The sequence below is a fragment of the Conger conger genome, chromosome 5, assembly GCF_963514075.1.
Source record: "Conger conger chromosome 5, fConCon1.1, whole genome shotgun sequence".
In the NCBI taxonomy this organism is placed as follows: Eukaryota; Metazoa; Chordata; class Actinopteri; order Anguilliformes; family Congridae; genus Conger; species Conger conger.
In genome coordinates, this window is record NC_083764.1 from 12,558,844 (window position 1) to 12,574,891 (window position 16,048).

The following is a 16,048-nucleotide window of genomic DNA, read 5'->3' on the forward strand; positions in this document are numbered from 1 at the left end:
TTTTATTTAGATCAGTATTTGTGTTGTTAGTTCAGTGTGTCCCCTGAAATATCAATATCGATCTGACAAAAGAGAAAGTCTGTTTGTTCTGAAGGAACATGAGCACAGACTAGATGTGTGCTAACAGGGCAATGCTGGGTGGATATGGAACAGAATACAGGATTTGTTTTCCTCCTCAAAGGCATACCACATAAAAGACATAGACACAAAATCGACACTTTTGGAATATATTTTGAGTTGAAATACTCATAAATACCAGAAGAGCAGATACCTCAGCGAAGGCCTGTTTGAAAATGTTACTGCAGCCAAAATGAGTTTGGTTTGTCATTTCACATTTTCACAGTTGGTCTAAGTATAGGATCAAGACTTTGCAAGGGAATGCGCTGTCGCATACAAACTGATCGCTTATTCGCATTCCATACCCTGCTGAAAAAAACAACAGGTTTTGAATGCAGTTCAGACCAGCTCTATACTCAACATGGTTTGACCAGCTCAAGCTATGTTTTTAAACAGCTGGTAGCTGGTTATTTAGAAATGGTCATAGCTGGATTTTACACTCGGGCAGTCTGTTACTTCAACATAGTGTGATTGAACACTGACTCCGGCCTGACTTATTACCGATAGACTTTGCTTTGATTGCACAATAATTGACTGGCTCCACCTTGACTGACTTTACATTACATTATACATTATAGTCAATTGGCAGACCCTCTTATCCAGAGGTTGTGCCCTTTTTGTTGTTTTATTTCAGGATTCTAGTTTTTCGTCTTACAATTTTCTAATATGTAAATACTGCCTTGAAATGAATTCACTTCAGATCACACTCGGTAGATGACAACCTGCCAGTTTCCCCATCTCACTGTACAGTGTTTGCAATGAAGGCATTAAATAGGGAGAGACACAAGAAAAGTGTATTTATGCACCAATAAAAATAATCTAACTGTTTCAAGACATACATTTCTGTATGCCAGCATCTTCTGTAAACAGCTCTTCTGTAACCATAATGGCTGAATGTGTATTTTGACAAAGCAATTCCTTAGAAATACTGTTATTGCAAGTGGTAATGCAGAAACATATTATTCATGTTTGCTTCTCCATTCAAGTACGCTAACAGTGGCTACAGATAACTATAAATGGTGCCTATTTGATGCTACTGACTTATAGAGAACAAAGTATTTTGCTTGAGTGACTGTTAAAGGGAAAATAAGGAGAAAATCAGAAATAGTTCATGTTTCTTGAAAGGAGTCCTCCCTTTGTCCGTTATTATTCAGTCATGTGACAAAACTGGTTGACTGAAGCAACTACATATATGCATACACACATTTACAATGCAATTCTACTCTCACTAAGAATGAAAAAAGTTGAATTTACACTTATTAATTTGGATGGCAATGTTGTTAAAACTCGAAAATGTAGACAACAGTGTACAATTCACTCAGACGTTATGTTTTTCTGTATATTTATTTCCAGCATGAAAAGAATTGATTTTAAAAATACACTGGCCTATGTTAAAAATGGGTACCAAATGCACTGGATCACCATGAAACACTAACACACAGTACACACATCACATAACGGAAGCCTTTGAAACATGTTTTGTAATTTGTTGTTTGTACAGTACTACATTGTGTCCAGATAATATTTGGTGTGTAGTACACAGGCAGAATTGTGTTATGTGAGGTAGTCAATGTAACTCCATTTTCAACGTGATATTTTAAGGAATTAAAATGTCATATTGGAATAAACTGTGTATGCAATATGTCCAAGAATCTACATTTTAAAGAAAATGCTAACATAATTACGGGGGATACAAGTCACTATATGACAACAAATTATATGAATCACTTTACTTTTAAAAGAAAGCTTACTGTTAAGTGTGATGATGATTTGTAATATTAATATTTTGACAGCTGTGTAGATTGTAATTTATTTTGTTTGTTTAAACCATTTAGTTTAATTAAAATGTAGGAATGATTATACCCCATGGGTAAATCGATTTTGTTCATATAAAAATCCTTATAGAGCACACTGAAGAAAAAACTGTAAAAAGGAAAACAATACCAAAACCTGCACAGTTTCCATAAAGAAGAAAAAAATAATAATACCCTTTTTTGATATTTGCATGTTCTAAATGGATTGGCTGTGGCAATGTAATAATTGTACAATGTTTTCAAATAAATGCTTTATGAAACTAGAAGTGAGTGAGCTGGTGCGTTTATCGATTCTATGTATTATTATCATATCATGTTTTAGACCAGGGATGGGCAAGGCAGGCCATATCTGCTTTTACATTTCAGACCAATTTCTGCTCTTAATTATTTCATAAGCCCAATCATTTACATGATCCGTCATTTTTTAGCCACATTCCACGATATAAACAGCAGTTGATAAATGTTCTTGTCTTGCAGCACTTTTTTTATTGTGGTCTTGTTTCCGAGCGAATCGGTCATGGGGCATATGGTGAATTAGCTGATTGAGCCATTGCAACTTGTGGCAGCAAAATTCTCCATAAACACCGACCTTCCAGGAGTGAAGTTGCCCACCCCTGTTTTAGACAATGTGCATTTACTCAGTAATTTCTGTTTGCCAAAAATACCAGAAGAAATTAAACATAGATTTTATGGATGCACTTGTCCGACAGCAGACATTTTATAATTTGCAGCGAATACTCTTGCTGTGAATCTGCCCTTATCCAACAAAATGGTTGCTCAACAACTTGTTCAGGCCCTTGTCATTCCTGGCCAGGACTACTAGGTTGGCAGATGAGAGGACTGGGATCAGGCCACTGCAACTGGTCCATAATTCTTCGACCAGCCAGATTTACAAAATTGCCGTCCACTTTTGAACACTGTCCACTAGCTTCCAGTGGCTGCCTGATATCAGTTTAAATGTCTTACCCTGGCATGCCACGCTGCAAAAGGCACTGTCCCTTCACACCATACACCCTGACCAGACCTCTCCTTCCAGCATCCTCCCACTAACTGGCTGCTCAACCCCTTCAACTCCCAGTGCTCCCTTCTCACAGTCCTGACTCTCCTCTGTCCTTATCCCCTGAGGGTGGAACAGCCTGCCCCAGTCAGTCAGGAAGGCAGACTCAGTGGCTATTTTGTGTAAATGCTTCAGAAATCACCTTTTCCACAGGACATTTCAATGTTTATAATGAATATTTATGTCTTTTTTTTTTTTTTATCTCTCAGGCCTTGAGGCAAGCACCTTATTATGGCATTGTAACTGCCTCTAGCTGTTTACCATGTGAATTGTGAAATGCATTTTTAAAAAGTCACTTAAATAATCAATTTATACTACTGCACAATTACTTTATTTAAGCTAAATGCCTCGCTCAAAGGTAAACGTAACTGAACCCCATCTGATAGTTAAATCTTTGACGTTTGAGTAACAAGTCGAGTCCCCGAACCATTGTAGGCTACTATAAAGTAATTCTAGCATGACAAAATATTACCCAATGCATATCCAACCAACTGCAGGATACATTTGAAATCAATTCGAGTGATAGGCTACATTTATGAAAAAATTACTCACAGTTTGAATTAAAAAAAAATTAATGTTAAAACGTTAATTTAAATTAAAATAGAAGGGAGTTTTTATAAGGTTCACCCTGCCCTACAACAATTTGGTATGTTCCAAGGTGTTATACCTGATTCCGTAATGGGACCCATTAGCAGTCGTGGAAATGGCACTCGAAGGCGAAACCTGGAAGAGGGAGTTGCGAGAACAGTTTTCCTTGTTATCAGCATGCACGCTTCATGCTCAAGAAAACTATGAACCGACAGAAGCCGGTGCGCAGCTACAGGAGCATAGCGGTGAAAACAAGGGATTCTTACATTTGAGCGACGAGGTTCTCATTCTAATCTTTAAACGGCTAGACGCCTTCTCATTGCTGAGGGTTGGGAGCACATGTAGGACCTTGTTCCGAGTTTGTTCTTGCAACTCCCTATGGACAAGGCACTTCCAGGTAGGCCTAAGCGATTGCGATGTATGCACTGCAGTTTTTGTTTTTTTTCCTTGGAGATGTGAAACTGATCCGGTCTTCATAATCTTACGCATTGCATTTGAGTGGTGCCCTCGCGCCTTCTGAATTTATTTGATAGTTTTGAATGGAAATGTTTACATGTGGCGTTTTCGTTTGTCATCCTGCATTCAATTGAGTGTCTGATCAGGGTAAACATTTTCTACTTTGTGGTCTTCTCGACTGTTCTATGGAATTGCGTGCTGAATTTTTTTTATTTATCCATGTAGCGAATTAAGGGCATGCGATTTAGGCCGCTTGCTGATTTCGGTTTTCCGACAGGCGTCCTTCGGAGTTCCATTTGTTACAGCCACGTGCTCAGCCACAGCCAAAGATTGCTTTCGGCTTATTTTCATGTGGAAGACTCTCTACAGAAGCCTACGCTGCAACAGGTCACTACAGGAGAAGCTTTTCGCGGAGATTCCGCTTCCCCCGCACAAATACTGGACGCAGTGGTTGGTGTTGGAAGAAAGCGTCCCTCTGCCGTCTGTGACGCTTCCATGCAACGAGATCGCGATGTTGTGGGGAATAGAGGAAACCGATTTAGATGGGCAAAACCAAGGTGAGACCAGTTCCCCGTGAAAGCGATGCAAAAATTAACTGCGTCTTAACTTGGCATCTAAGCGCGCTCGGAGACGCTCGCTCTACCTTCATTGAAGGTTTACAAACATTCTTATGTTGAAAGAGAATACATTTCCTTCCAAGCTGCAAAAAGAAGAGAAAGTATCCCAGTCTCACATGTATAGCCTACCTTCACTGAGAACATACTTTTTTTTTTTTTTTTTTTTTTTTTTTTTTTTTTTTTGTAGTTTATGATCTGAGTGAAGCTTCTCACCGCTCTTCTCTCTCCCCAACCACTAACCCCCCACCAAGCAGAGAATAAGGATGAAGGCGATGTTTTGAAGTTCGAATGGAAAGACTTGCACAGAAGGGCCCTCGCGCATCACGGCAGTGAAACGGCGGTCTACCAGTACGTCCTCAACCGGAATGCTGTGCACGGTAGGCCATCATGGGTTTGATTTACTTTAGATTGGAACCGTTGGCCGCTTTTATATGGAGAAATTCGGACAGTTAAGCGTTTGACTGAGTTTTGACTTTCCTTCAGCTCTCCTTAACCGGGCATAATCATTCATCATAGATTTTATAGGACAGCTGTAACATAACCATAAAATTAGCGGAGAACATGCAGTGGCATTAATGCGGTGTGTGTGTTCTGTACGGTTTGTGTGAAGTTGATTTAGATGAGGATGTCTTGTACTACAGTTATCTACATGCACGTTGCTTGCTGCTGTAGAGATGGATTATATTGAGTGGAATGCTTGTTCCAGTTTGTAATTCAAGATCCATTTAAAGAGAAATATTATCTAGATATTGGGCCAAAGTGACTTATTTATATGCTATTGAGGGGCTGTGTTTGTATTTTCCTGTGCATCCTTCCCATTAAAGGAAAAATGTAGCTAACATTGTCCTGGATAACTGCTTGTAGACTTAGCTTACTATGCACGTTTCTGTTTCCGGGTAGGAAAATGTATAGGGGATACCATTAGTGTGTATTAAAAAAAATATATAAAAAATAAAAATAAATTCAGGTTATCCAATTTTTTGCGCTACTGAAGCCCTTCAGAGTATTTCTTGGGCTGCTGATCTTGAAATGAGAGCCTGACGTGGCTCATCTCGGCAGTGGACCCTCAGGATTATGTTGGATCCGTCCTCGCACTCTGCCTCGGAGCTGTCTTTCAGGGAGGACTGCAAGTCCAGGTCAACGAGGGCAATGTTTGTTGCTGCTTCCCCCTTACTCCTGATATAATTACTGAATTGGCTGTTTATTTTTGACTGGCGGACAATTGAACTGCAGGAAATGCTACCAATTCACATTTTTGGATTGGTCTGTATTTTTCCCTTTCATAACTGCTTTGTTGGTCCAGATTTGAGAAGTCCCTCTGATCATTTTACCAAATGAAGGCAATAAGAATAGAGAATTATAGTTTTGTGTGTCTTAATGAAGCTCATTTGTACATTCAAGGACTTCATTCAGAAATAATTTCTGGAAACCGTTTTGTAGATTGCTTTGCTCCGAACAATACACAGAACAGTTTTTCCTTGCCTAATTGCATTCAGTTTATTATCAGTTTGATATAAGACACTGCATCAAAATACCCTTGTTCATGTTCTACATGTATTGGGCTAAGCGGTGGCCAATCCTCCCTGGAGCAATGTGGGGTTGAGGGCCTTGTTCAAAGGCCCAATGGCTGCATCGATCTTAGTGGCTACACATCTGCTTGAACCACCAACCCAGTCAAGCACCTTGGCCTCTAGGCCAGTGGTCTTGACTCCTGGTCCAGGAGAGCCGCAGGGTGTGTTGGCTTTTGTTGTTACTCCGCTGCTTTCATTGATTAAACACTGATTACTTAACTCTAGTTTCTTGGGTTTGAATAGGTTGCTGCTTTTTGACCAGGAATGATTGCTGCACTAGGCTATAGGCCACTCCTAACTGCGCCAACTTACTCTATAATACTGCTTCCTGATGTACCCCCCCCCCCCCCCCCCCTAATCCTACTGTACTAGTATACACTGTCCCAGTACTGTTATATACTACCACAGGTCCTGTTCTTTCCTGCACCCTCTCAGACCACACAGAGCTGGAGACGCTGTACCGACAGTACAGCCAGTGTCGCTTCCAGTGGCTCTTCACCTACTGGCTGTTCCGCCAGCCCGCGCCCTTCGACCGGCAGCTGCGCTGCGTCTACCTGCAGTGGCGGAAGCACAGCAAGAGGAAGGTGGCGTCCTGGGGGGGCACTCTGTGCGACGTTCATTACCTGGCCACGCTGCACCCCGTCACCAGGGACTACTGGCGAGGGAAACTGGCCCATGGCGACGAGGCCGTGGGTGAGTGTCTGTTAAACGTGACCTCATCGACTCCCATAGTGTTGACCAGTCGGGTTTTAGCCGCTCGGCGCTGTAATATGCGGTGGACAGTCTAGCACGGCGCTGCTCAGCGCCACGTCCTGCGGGCCGCACTGTCTGTTGGCATTTGCTTCAACCGTGAGCTACACCACCGGTTGGCTTCTCTGAAGCAAGCGGGTAAAATAATTGGTGAAATCATGGTCAAAGTAAATGCCTGCAAACACTGCAGCCTGCAGGACGTGGAGTTGAGTAGCGCTGATCTAGTGGGTTGATCGTCCTAGCTACACAATGGCAGGGCTTTTAACAATCTATTTGTTTTTATTCTTCCCCAACCACCAAAAGGCAATATGTTTGTGCCGATGTGTTTGAAAGTACAGTATATCATGGGAGTAGTTGGAGCTTTTGTTTATTTCTCGCACTATTGCCTTTATTTCTCCACTCCTGTGGCTGTAAAATCTAAAAGGTGCTTGGACTCTGAAATGCAACATTTACTTGTTGGTTGGTTCGACTGGGTTTAGTTATGAAATGCTTTTTTTAAATGGTAGTCTTTATGCATGAAATTAATTGGTGGTGGCTGGGGACACACCGCCTTATGGCCCTTGGCGGCCCAGTAGGATCTTGTGACCCTGAGAGCGACACGCCGTCTCGTCTCAATTAGACCATTACTCCGAGGTGCCCAGGGCGCTGTATACACCAATCCCTACTAATGCCGAGTCTGGAGCAGCGAGCCAATTATGCTGCTCCTCGAGAGCCGGCCAAACTTGGCTTTTGGCAGGACCGGGTATCGAACCCCGGTCCTCGGTCCTCCAACTGCAAGTCCGCTGCATCTTAGCCTGTGGTGCCACCGCGGCTCCCAAACCACTGCTTTTTGGCAACTGCCACTTTCTTTTTTTAAACTGCTCCCACTTAATGCTTTGATGGGAATTAATGCAAATGTTGCCATTTTAATCGCTTGCTCCATGTATAAAAATATTAAATGAATGGTTAAGTGAGAATTGAACACATGGGACTCGTTTAAAAACAATGTTGCCGGAGGAAGGCCAGCCAGGTTAAAACATTGCTCACGGCTGTCTTCAGGCAGTGTTGGTACCAAAGGGGGGAGGAAAAAACTAAAAACTGTACTTGCATTGCGCAATGCTAATGCTAAAGGACATATAAATATTAATGCACCAACTCTGAGGAAATATAAAATTACCTTTTTTTTACATTTGTTTTCTTTCATGCACATTTGTATTCCTTTTTACTCATTGACCATCTTTTAGTGTGTGCGTGGTGTGCTGTAAGGTCGATTTTGAGGGAAAGTTTAAAATCAACTCTTTACACACTTTACAAAAAAAAAAAAAAAAAGCTGGAGTACTTCACAAAGCAGGATTATAGAGTTAACTGGATAACTGCATGGAGTTGAAAGGCAGGGGAGATTATTCGGTTGACAGACCGGGAGTGGGTTCAGAGCACACATGCTCCAGCTGTATGAAGCCTACACAGCCTGCGGTCTCTCTGCCTCACCACGAGGCTTCATGCTGATCCATATATCCTAAATCGCTGCTTCATCCCTGCTCCTGGTGTGCTGTGGGGCCTGCTGGTTCTCTTTTTGCCTTAATATCCACAATGAATTCAGGCCCAAAAAAACCAGGTGAGGTGACTTCCCTAATTGACTGCTTTAACAACACAAACCAGCAGAGCCTGGCCAATCAGGACCAGGGATGAAGGTCACTGTCCTAAATCATATCCGTGTATGGCTTTAAACCGGTTTCCCTTTTAAAGAAGGTCTAGAGCAATGGTAGTGCCCTAGTTCTAATTCTCGGGGCGTAGAGAGGGGCTGGACTCAAGTCCAGAGCCCCTTCTGACCGAGAGCCTGGTGCGGCCCTCCGCCTCTAAAAGTACCCTCCTCCTCCCTTTCAGGGATTCAGACGGTGGAGAACTACTTCTCCATGTGCAAGTCTCTGGTGTCGTGGATTCTGGGCCGTGACTGGGGCAGACTGAAGCGCAGGAAGGTACGCCTGACTGATTTCCGATACCGCCTGCCGCAAAACACCACGGCCTAACTGTGAACGTCAACGCTGCACTCCCTTGATTGGAGCATAAAATTGACTGATCTGTAGCATTTCTACATTTCTCTGTGCTGTACAGCCTGTAAACAGTGGGGAGTTCACTGTTGAAGACTGTTATTTTTGAACTCCTCTACTGAAATATTCTGCTTTCGACTGAAGTGAAATCTATTGAAGCTCTTCAAGAGATCTCACACTTAACACGATGGCATCTGTGGTTTCCCACGTGTCACTGAACATTGTAATGGTACAAACACTCATCTTGACAGGCTCACTGAGTTTACTTGGAAAAATATTTTAAGAAGCAGAATGAAGGATGGTTACATTCATTTTGCACCTAAAATTTAGTTGGTTTGATAGTATTTATGTGAATGATGGTATAGTGGTAATTGATTCTCATTCCTATGACACCCTTTTCTGATTCCAGTGTAGCATTTTGCATCTGCAGTTCAGTAGCTCAATGTGAACAATTAAACAAGACACTGTTTGAACTGTAAATGGGAAGCGCTCTCCCATGTAAGTGGACCCCTAAGTGGATTAGGGTCCCATCAATGCAAGTCCCACTTAATTACACCATGTGTGAGCAGTAACCGGCTGATTCTCTGAAAAGCAGCCCTGTATCATGTAGTGTAATGTATGTAAGGACATGAGGAATTTAGGTAATGCCATTGAGTGTGTTAAGATATCCTTTATGGGGTGAACCATTTTGGGTCTGGTCTGTTTGCTTCTGCTCATCTGGCAAAACTGCTTTGCAGCGTTCATATGGTAATACAATTACAGAGACTACCACAATCCACTAAATATAGAAGGTGTGAGCAGTCTAGCTTGCCTCCTGTTAATGCATCTCGCTGTATTTAACTTTTCACACTTGTGCTGTAACAACCTTGGTTTTCTGTGATTCTGTGCTTGCAAATAGAATGGAGTCTCTGAATAGACATGGTAGGTCGACTGTTGTGAAGGGAATTTAATGTACCAAACATGAACTCTACCCAAAGTATTTAACCATTTCTGAATGGGCTTTTTTGTTCAAGAAGGCTAACCTTGGCCCTAACCTGATTCACGCTGAAATAATTAATTTAAACATTTGTTGGGACTTTATTAAATGAAGAGACTGAACAGACTTTGGCTGTCAGTCACCTGGCCTTTACAAGTTTCTTGCCAAGAGTTGCATGCATGCCTATAAAAAGCACCTCTTCATGTATGTATTGAGATTTATCACATTAACGGGCAGGCTAGATTATTCCCTCCTTGGCATCCCACGGTTGCTGTAATGTGTGTGTGTGTGTATATATCTATATCAAAGCAGTGCTGTGTCTATTGGGTTAATGGTTTTATAGTGTCTGTATTAATGTACAACGAACCTTAACCTTGATTTAATGAGGTGATTCTTTGCACCAGATTTTAGGAACTGGCTCATTTCTGGTTGTGGTGACTGTCCTGGTGATTTCAGGTGTACGAGGACACCCTGGAGGGGGTCTACCGGCTGCTGAAGAGGGACATGCACAACGCGCTCATCGACCACGGCACCTTCTGGCAGGTCGCCAAGGTCCAAATGGCCCGCGTGTGCGCGCTGGAGGAAGTGGCCGCAAACTACGTCAACTGGAGAATCATCGAGACGCTGCCCTATTACAGGTGAACCGCCCGGAGGACGCCCGCGGCTGTCATCGCTCGAAGGCCGAGCGGTTTTTGATTTGACTTGGAAGAGAGCCAGGGAACAAGCCTTTGAGCTGCTTGATTTTGATCGCCGACGGCCTCTGGAAGGGGGGGGGGGGGGGTGTCAAAATCAATCCATTCTGTGACCTCCTGGCATTTCTAGAAGGTTCCCAGACCAAAAAAAAAATGGAAAAAATAAATAAAACCGCCACCGCTCAGATGCTCGTTCGCTTATGACGCGGAAATGAAATTCGCTAGCGAATGTTAGCCTCACAACGCTGGTAAAATGCGAGCTGCTCGATATAGAAAGCTTGTTTCTATATTGGCGGAGACCTTGAGCGAAGCTGCTGGTGCTCTGACAGGCCTTTGAAGCCCTGCGTGCGTGCGGAGTGAGGTGAGGACTGGGACACGGCTGCCGGCTTCAAACGGATCGCCTGTGGCGGGAACCTGGAGCAAGCCTCTGCTTCAGAGATCAGCCGACTCCATCAGAACCGGGCCTGGTAGCACCGGGCTGCCTGGTCCCGGCCAGGTTGAGCGTTTAGAAAATTTCTATTCGGTTAAGGTTTTTTAATTTTTTTTTTAATTTTTTGCTTGATCCCTTTGAGCACAAAAGCCCCTTGCTGGAAAATTCCCTTCACTATCCAATTGTATTACGGCTGTTCAGACTCTACAGGAAAAGAATGAGGCTAATCAAGAGCCAACCTGAAGCAGCAAGACTATGAATTTGTGCAAATGACATGGCTTTAAAATTTTTATTTATTTATTTAAAGCTCACTTCTTGGTCTTGCTTTGAGGTTGTAAAATAGTTCTCAAACTGCAACTGCCAAACTCTGGGGAGGTGTTGGTTGGTCCCCCCCCCTCAGTCCTCAAGCGTTGGGTTTACGTAAGGTAATCCCGCTAACAATCCTGGAAAAGTGGTACTACTGATGTTAGACAGGGAATTATTCAAGGCTGCAGAACGGTTGGTCTTAATGTTGAGTTATGGCCCTGTCATCACTAATCGGTCTGTGCAGCCTTTGCACCAGAGGACTGTAGTACGTGTGTAGGTGGTGCAGGCAGACTGCAGTCACTCGGCTGTCTGCTGAAGCCACTAGTGTAATGAGGAGAGGGGACGGACAGGGCTACTCTACTGACATCCCTCCTGGGTAAAATGACATCAACCAATTATCACCACCAGACCCCAAAACCGCTGGCCAGTCCGCATGGTCTGTGCATGAGAACAAGTGCTTTAGTAGGAAGTGCCGACAGACACAAAGTGTTTATTCTTTTAGTGAAGTGCCTTGTGCATCTGCCATTTGATGATCAATAATCCTGTACTTAAATTGGCATCCATGACTAAATGGCTTGGTTTGTCATCCTGAGGAATGATTGGAGGGTTTTCATTAGGATCTGATTTTGGCCCACAAAGGTGGTTGTATAAAAAGATGAACTATATTCAGAATAAACTTTCAGTTCAAATAATTAATTGACACCTTCTGGTGCTTTCTATATTTCCCATCTGTTGAATTTCCTTAGTGCGCCATTTTAGCTTTTTCTTGAAGTGAAAGTGATTTCACATTTTTGCAGACCAGCCCTGATTCCCAGTGTCTGAGGCCTGAAATCTTATTTCGTCTCATTTGTTTGTCAGGCTCTACCTTGTGTCGGGAAACACGGTCTACCTCGACCACGTGAAGAGCTTCCTGCATCGGAAGAGGCTGGTCCACAACTGGATCTGCCAGGAGGAGAACGCAGTGATCCGGCACCTTCTGTCAGACGAGCTGTACTCTCTGCTGGAGTACGACACCAAAATTTCCCAAGGTAACACCGCACTTCAACACCATTAAACGACACCACTATCACACTGCTTGCATGCATGACCATTGACTTCTGCAGGTGCTGAAAGAATGGCCATAAATGCAGATCGTTTCTGCTCAATTTCCACTACAGCCAATTAATATTCTGATTTCATTGACTCGCTCCATTAACAGGCTAATGTAGCACCTGGCTAAACAAAATGTCATTAATCTATCCGGCTAGCTCGTTGATGCGCTTATTAACATTAGCTAGCGGTTTTTCCTGAACCGTCGGTCATGCGTTGAACGATGCCGTTTTCGCTAACTCCTGCACATCTGCACTGCTTATCCCAATGGGGAACTAAAGCAGCTGCTACCGTGAGTACAGTGGAGCAGAATGAGTCATTTTAAACCTACGGTGTACACTTGAGCATTGTTATAATGTGCAGCCTGGTATCAAGTGCCTTCACGGGTCAGGTTCCTTTTGCAGTGTACATTTCGCCTCCCCCCTTGGAGTACAACCTACATTTTGTCGTTGTGCTCCAAGGGTTTGTGCTTTGTCCCCTTATTTACCCTTTGTTAAATGTATGCGGAATATACAGATTTAGACCTTGTGTTCATTGGATGCTACACATGCACCTACCAATAAAGATTACACGAGTCATTTGGCAGATGCTCTTATCCAGAGCGATGTTCAATAAAGTGCAAATCAGAACCAGGGACGAGTGCGTTTGAAGACCCTAGAGCAGGGGTGCACAACAAGGGCAGATCCGTTTCAGGATTTTGTGCCAACTTCTGGTCTTATGATTGAGTCAAATAATGATCTTATCTGACGTGTACGAGTACCGGCTACAGATGCAGTCTGCAAGTGTATCGTAACGATTTCACTGTCCTCAAGTACAGGCTCAAACCAGGGTCATTTATAGAGCTGTCGGCAAATGGAAAAACAAGGCAATTGGTTGGAACAAAAACCAGTACGCAGTCCAGCCCTCAAGGACTAGAGTTTTGTACTCCTGCCCTAGAGGAAAGCACAGTTCCAAGTCCTGGAGTGATCGCATGGATACCTTGTGGGGGTGAAATGGGCTGAGGTGGTTAGGGCTCAGAATAGCTGCACATTGATTTGTCTCCACTGGTTGCCCTGACATTGTTCCTCCAGTCCTGTCATCCATCACCTGCCATGTCGTGACGGGTGTCTGAAGCGGAGCCTGTTAAAACCTGCAAAGCTTCAAGTGTAATTTGTACGCAGCTGCGCCGTACCCGTCTTGCGTGCCCCAGGTCTCACCTCCGGCGCCCAGGTTCAACCGCCGACGGACGGACGCGTCTCGTAAAGGGCTTTCGTGGGGTGTGGATATCCAGATCCCCGCATCCCTTAAGACCCGGTTGCCTCTTCCCTCAGATCCTTTCATTCTCTCTCTGATCCTGAGCTTCTCTCCCGCTGTCGTTTTTTCTCGTGTGTGGATTAAACAATGTTCTGGCACAACTTAACCAGGGTGGACGAAAAAGAAAGGCCTTAATGCCCGTCTGCACCGAGAACGAGAACTATGGCTGTGAGCATCTACACGGATTACGTTCTATAAATGCCCGTTTTGAACGTGAAGCCTTGTAAATTAGGATTTTGATTGACTGTCAGTGTCTGTCACCATCCGCTTCATATTTTAAAACGAGATGTATAGTTCTGGTTCTTGTTGTGGAAAGGCCTTTACCCCTTCTCTTCGTCTGCAGAGTGCCTTCATGGAGAGACTCCGGTAGCCCAGCTGGGTCGTGTGATCTGGCTGTACCTGCACTCGGGCCAGCAGCCCTACATGGAAGCGGTGAAGGGGCTAGTGCTACAGTGTGCCCAGGCCAGCCTGGACTACCACACCTGCCTCACTTTCCCTGGCTGGTGCTCCCAGCCCGTCAGCTGAGGGTCCTACCTGGGCCCCCAACCGTGACACCCCAACCACTTTCACCCATTGGCCTGCTATAGAGCACCAGTATTCACAGAGGTGGAGTGCAAAATTTGAGGTGGGACTGCCACCCTGTGTCAGGGCTTTTAAATGTAGGGTCTGGACACACAGATGTATCCAATGTGGATTTATAACTTTTAAACAAATTTTTTTTTTTTTTTTTAAATGTACATTTTGTTTCCCTTTGTCAGCACTACAAATCCAAGCTGCTGCAATTTTTTTTGAAGGATTTTTTTTTAAAGGCTTTTTAAATATTTAAGCTTTTAGCTTTTGAATTGAATAGGAATGCAATTTATATTGAATTGTGTGATTAAGGCAAAAGGGCTTCCCCCTTATGTCAGTCGATCATGCTGCTGTTCATTTTGGAAGGATTTTTTGAGATTGGTTTTTAAATCCATTTTTAAGGTATTTAAGCTTTTGCTTTGATCAGGAATGAAATTCATATTGAATTGGGGGTTTTTGAATTTGCACTTAATCAAATGGGCATCTTGTATTGACCCATAACTTTGCAAATGCTTTGTAAATATTACTGCTTATCTGGAAATCTTTCAAAGGTATTTGTGTGTATTGGCTTGTCCAAATGTGTTCCTGCTTGTTCATAAGTGGATATTGAGCAATATTCTTTGCACATATTAGATGAGAACTGCTGACTGAAATGCAGAAGAACCTTAAATGCAAAAGTTAAGTAGATTAGAGTATGAAATGCTGTCAATATTTAAACAATTCATTATGACTTTGCATTACCCCTTCCATTTAGCATTCTTTGAAAGCAGTTGTCTAGGTCTAGAGTGTAATTGCACTAGACTCCACTGTATAATCAATAAATCACAATTCAAATTCAAAGGCTTGGTTTCCTGTATTTGTTAATGAATATGCCCAGTAGGTTTTATGTGGACAATTTAGGAGCACAAGTTTGTATGCATAAAGTCCTGAGAAATAGAATGTTTTATCCAGCCATTCAGAGTCTGAGAAAGATGGGTCGCTGAATTGGTTGATTTCTGCAGTTTGCTCGCATAGAATTTCCCCCTGCTGGTAATTTGGTAAGATTTTTGGTGTTTCCTCCCCAATCCTACATGAGTGAACGGCATCCATTTTGTATTTGTACTTGTGTGCTGCAGGTGGCCCGACACAGGGCTAAATTATGCAGTAAATGTGAATGAATTGCAAATTGAATTGGCTAATTATTGTAAAGGAATCCTAAATGAGCATGTCATTGAGTTTGGGGGAAGGGGGAGGAGGCTAGCCCCTAACTTTCAGGGATGAGTTTAAGGCAGAGTTCCTAACTCAATTTCAAGATGAAAGGGGTAATGCGGTTTGCTTGAAATGGTTATGAGGCTGCATTCAAAGTCCAGACTCGCTCCTGTCTAATTGAATCTTGTCCAAATCGTATTCTGGCACAGACAGGTTTATGGGAAGCCCATTGTCCCCTTTTTGGTTTCTGGCCCTCTCAGAGCCAGGGTGCACCTATGCCCTCTTCTGGGAGTGGTGATCCATACTACGCATTGTCTCTGTCCATCTACGGTTAGATGGCCCCTTTCACTGGGTCATAAGAGAAATGTAGTTGTCATTGGGAAGTTTTTAAATGCAACCAAGGTCGAGACAAATGTAGAATCTGTTTCATCATTGCCAATGCTCTCAAACCTTAAGGCCGAATGCTTCCCCGTTGTCTGACGTCTGAGATGCACGTGCAGTCTCATC

The 16,048-nt window shown here is 43.3% G+C and overlaps 1 protein-coding gene across 1 annotated transcript; it reads left to right on the plus strand.

The window, feature by feature from the left end:
- The first annotated feature begins 3,691 nt into the window (after positions 1 to 3,691).
- On the plus strand, positions 3,692 to 15,193 carry si:dkeyp-114g9.1 (uncharacterized protein LOC555399 homolog). Its single transcript, XM_061241793.1, has 8 exons — positions 3,692 to 3,973; positions 4,310 to 4,589; positions 4,904 to 5,026; positions 6,656 to 6,913; positions 8,834 to 8,925; positions 10,430 to 10,611; positions 12,260 to 12,429; positions 14,127 to 15,193. Exons 1-8 carry the CDS (start codon positions 3,692 to 3,694, stop codon positions 14,306 to 14,308), a joined length of 1,569 nt encoding a protein of 522 aa, XP_061097777.1. The 3' UTR covers positions 14,309 to 15,193.
- Positions 15,194 to 16,048: the final 855 nt, after the last annotated feature.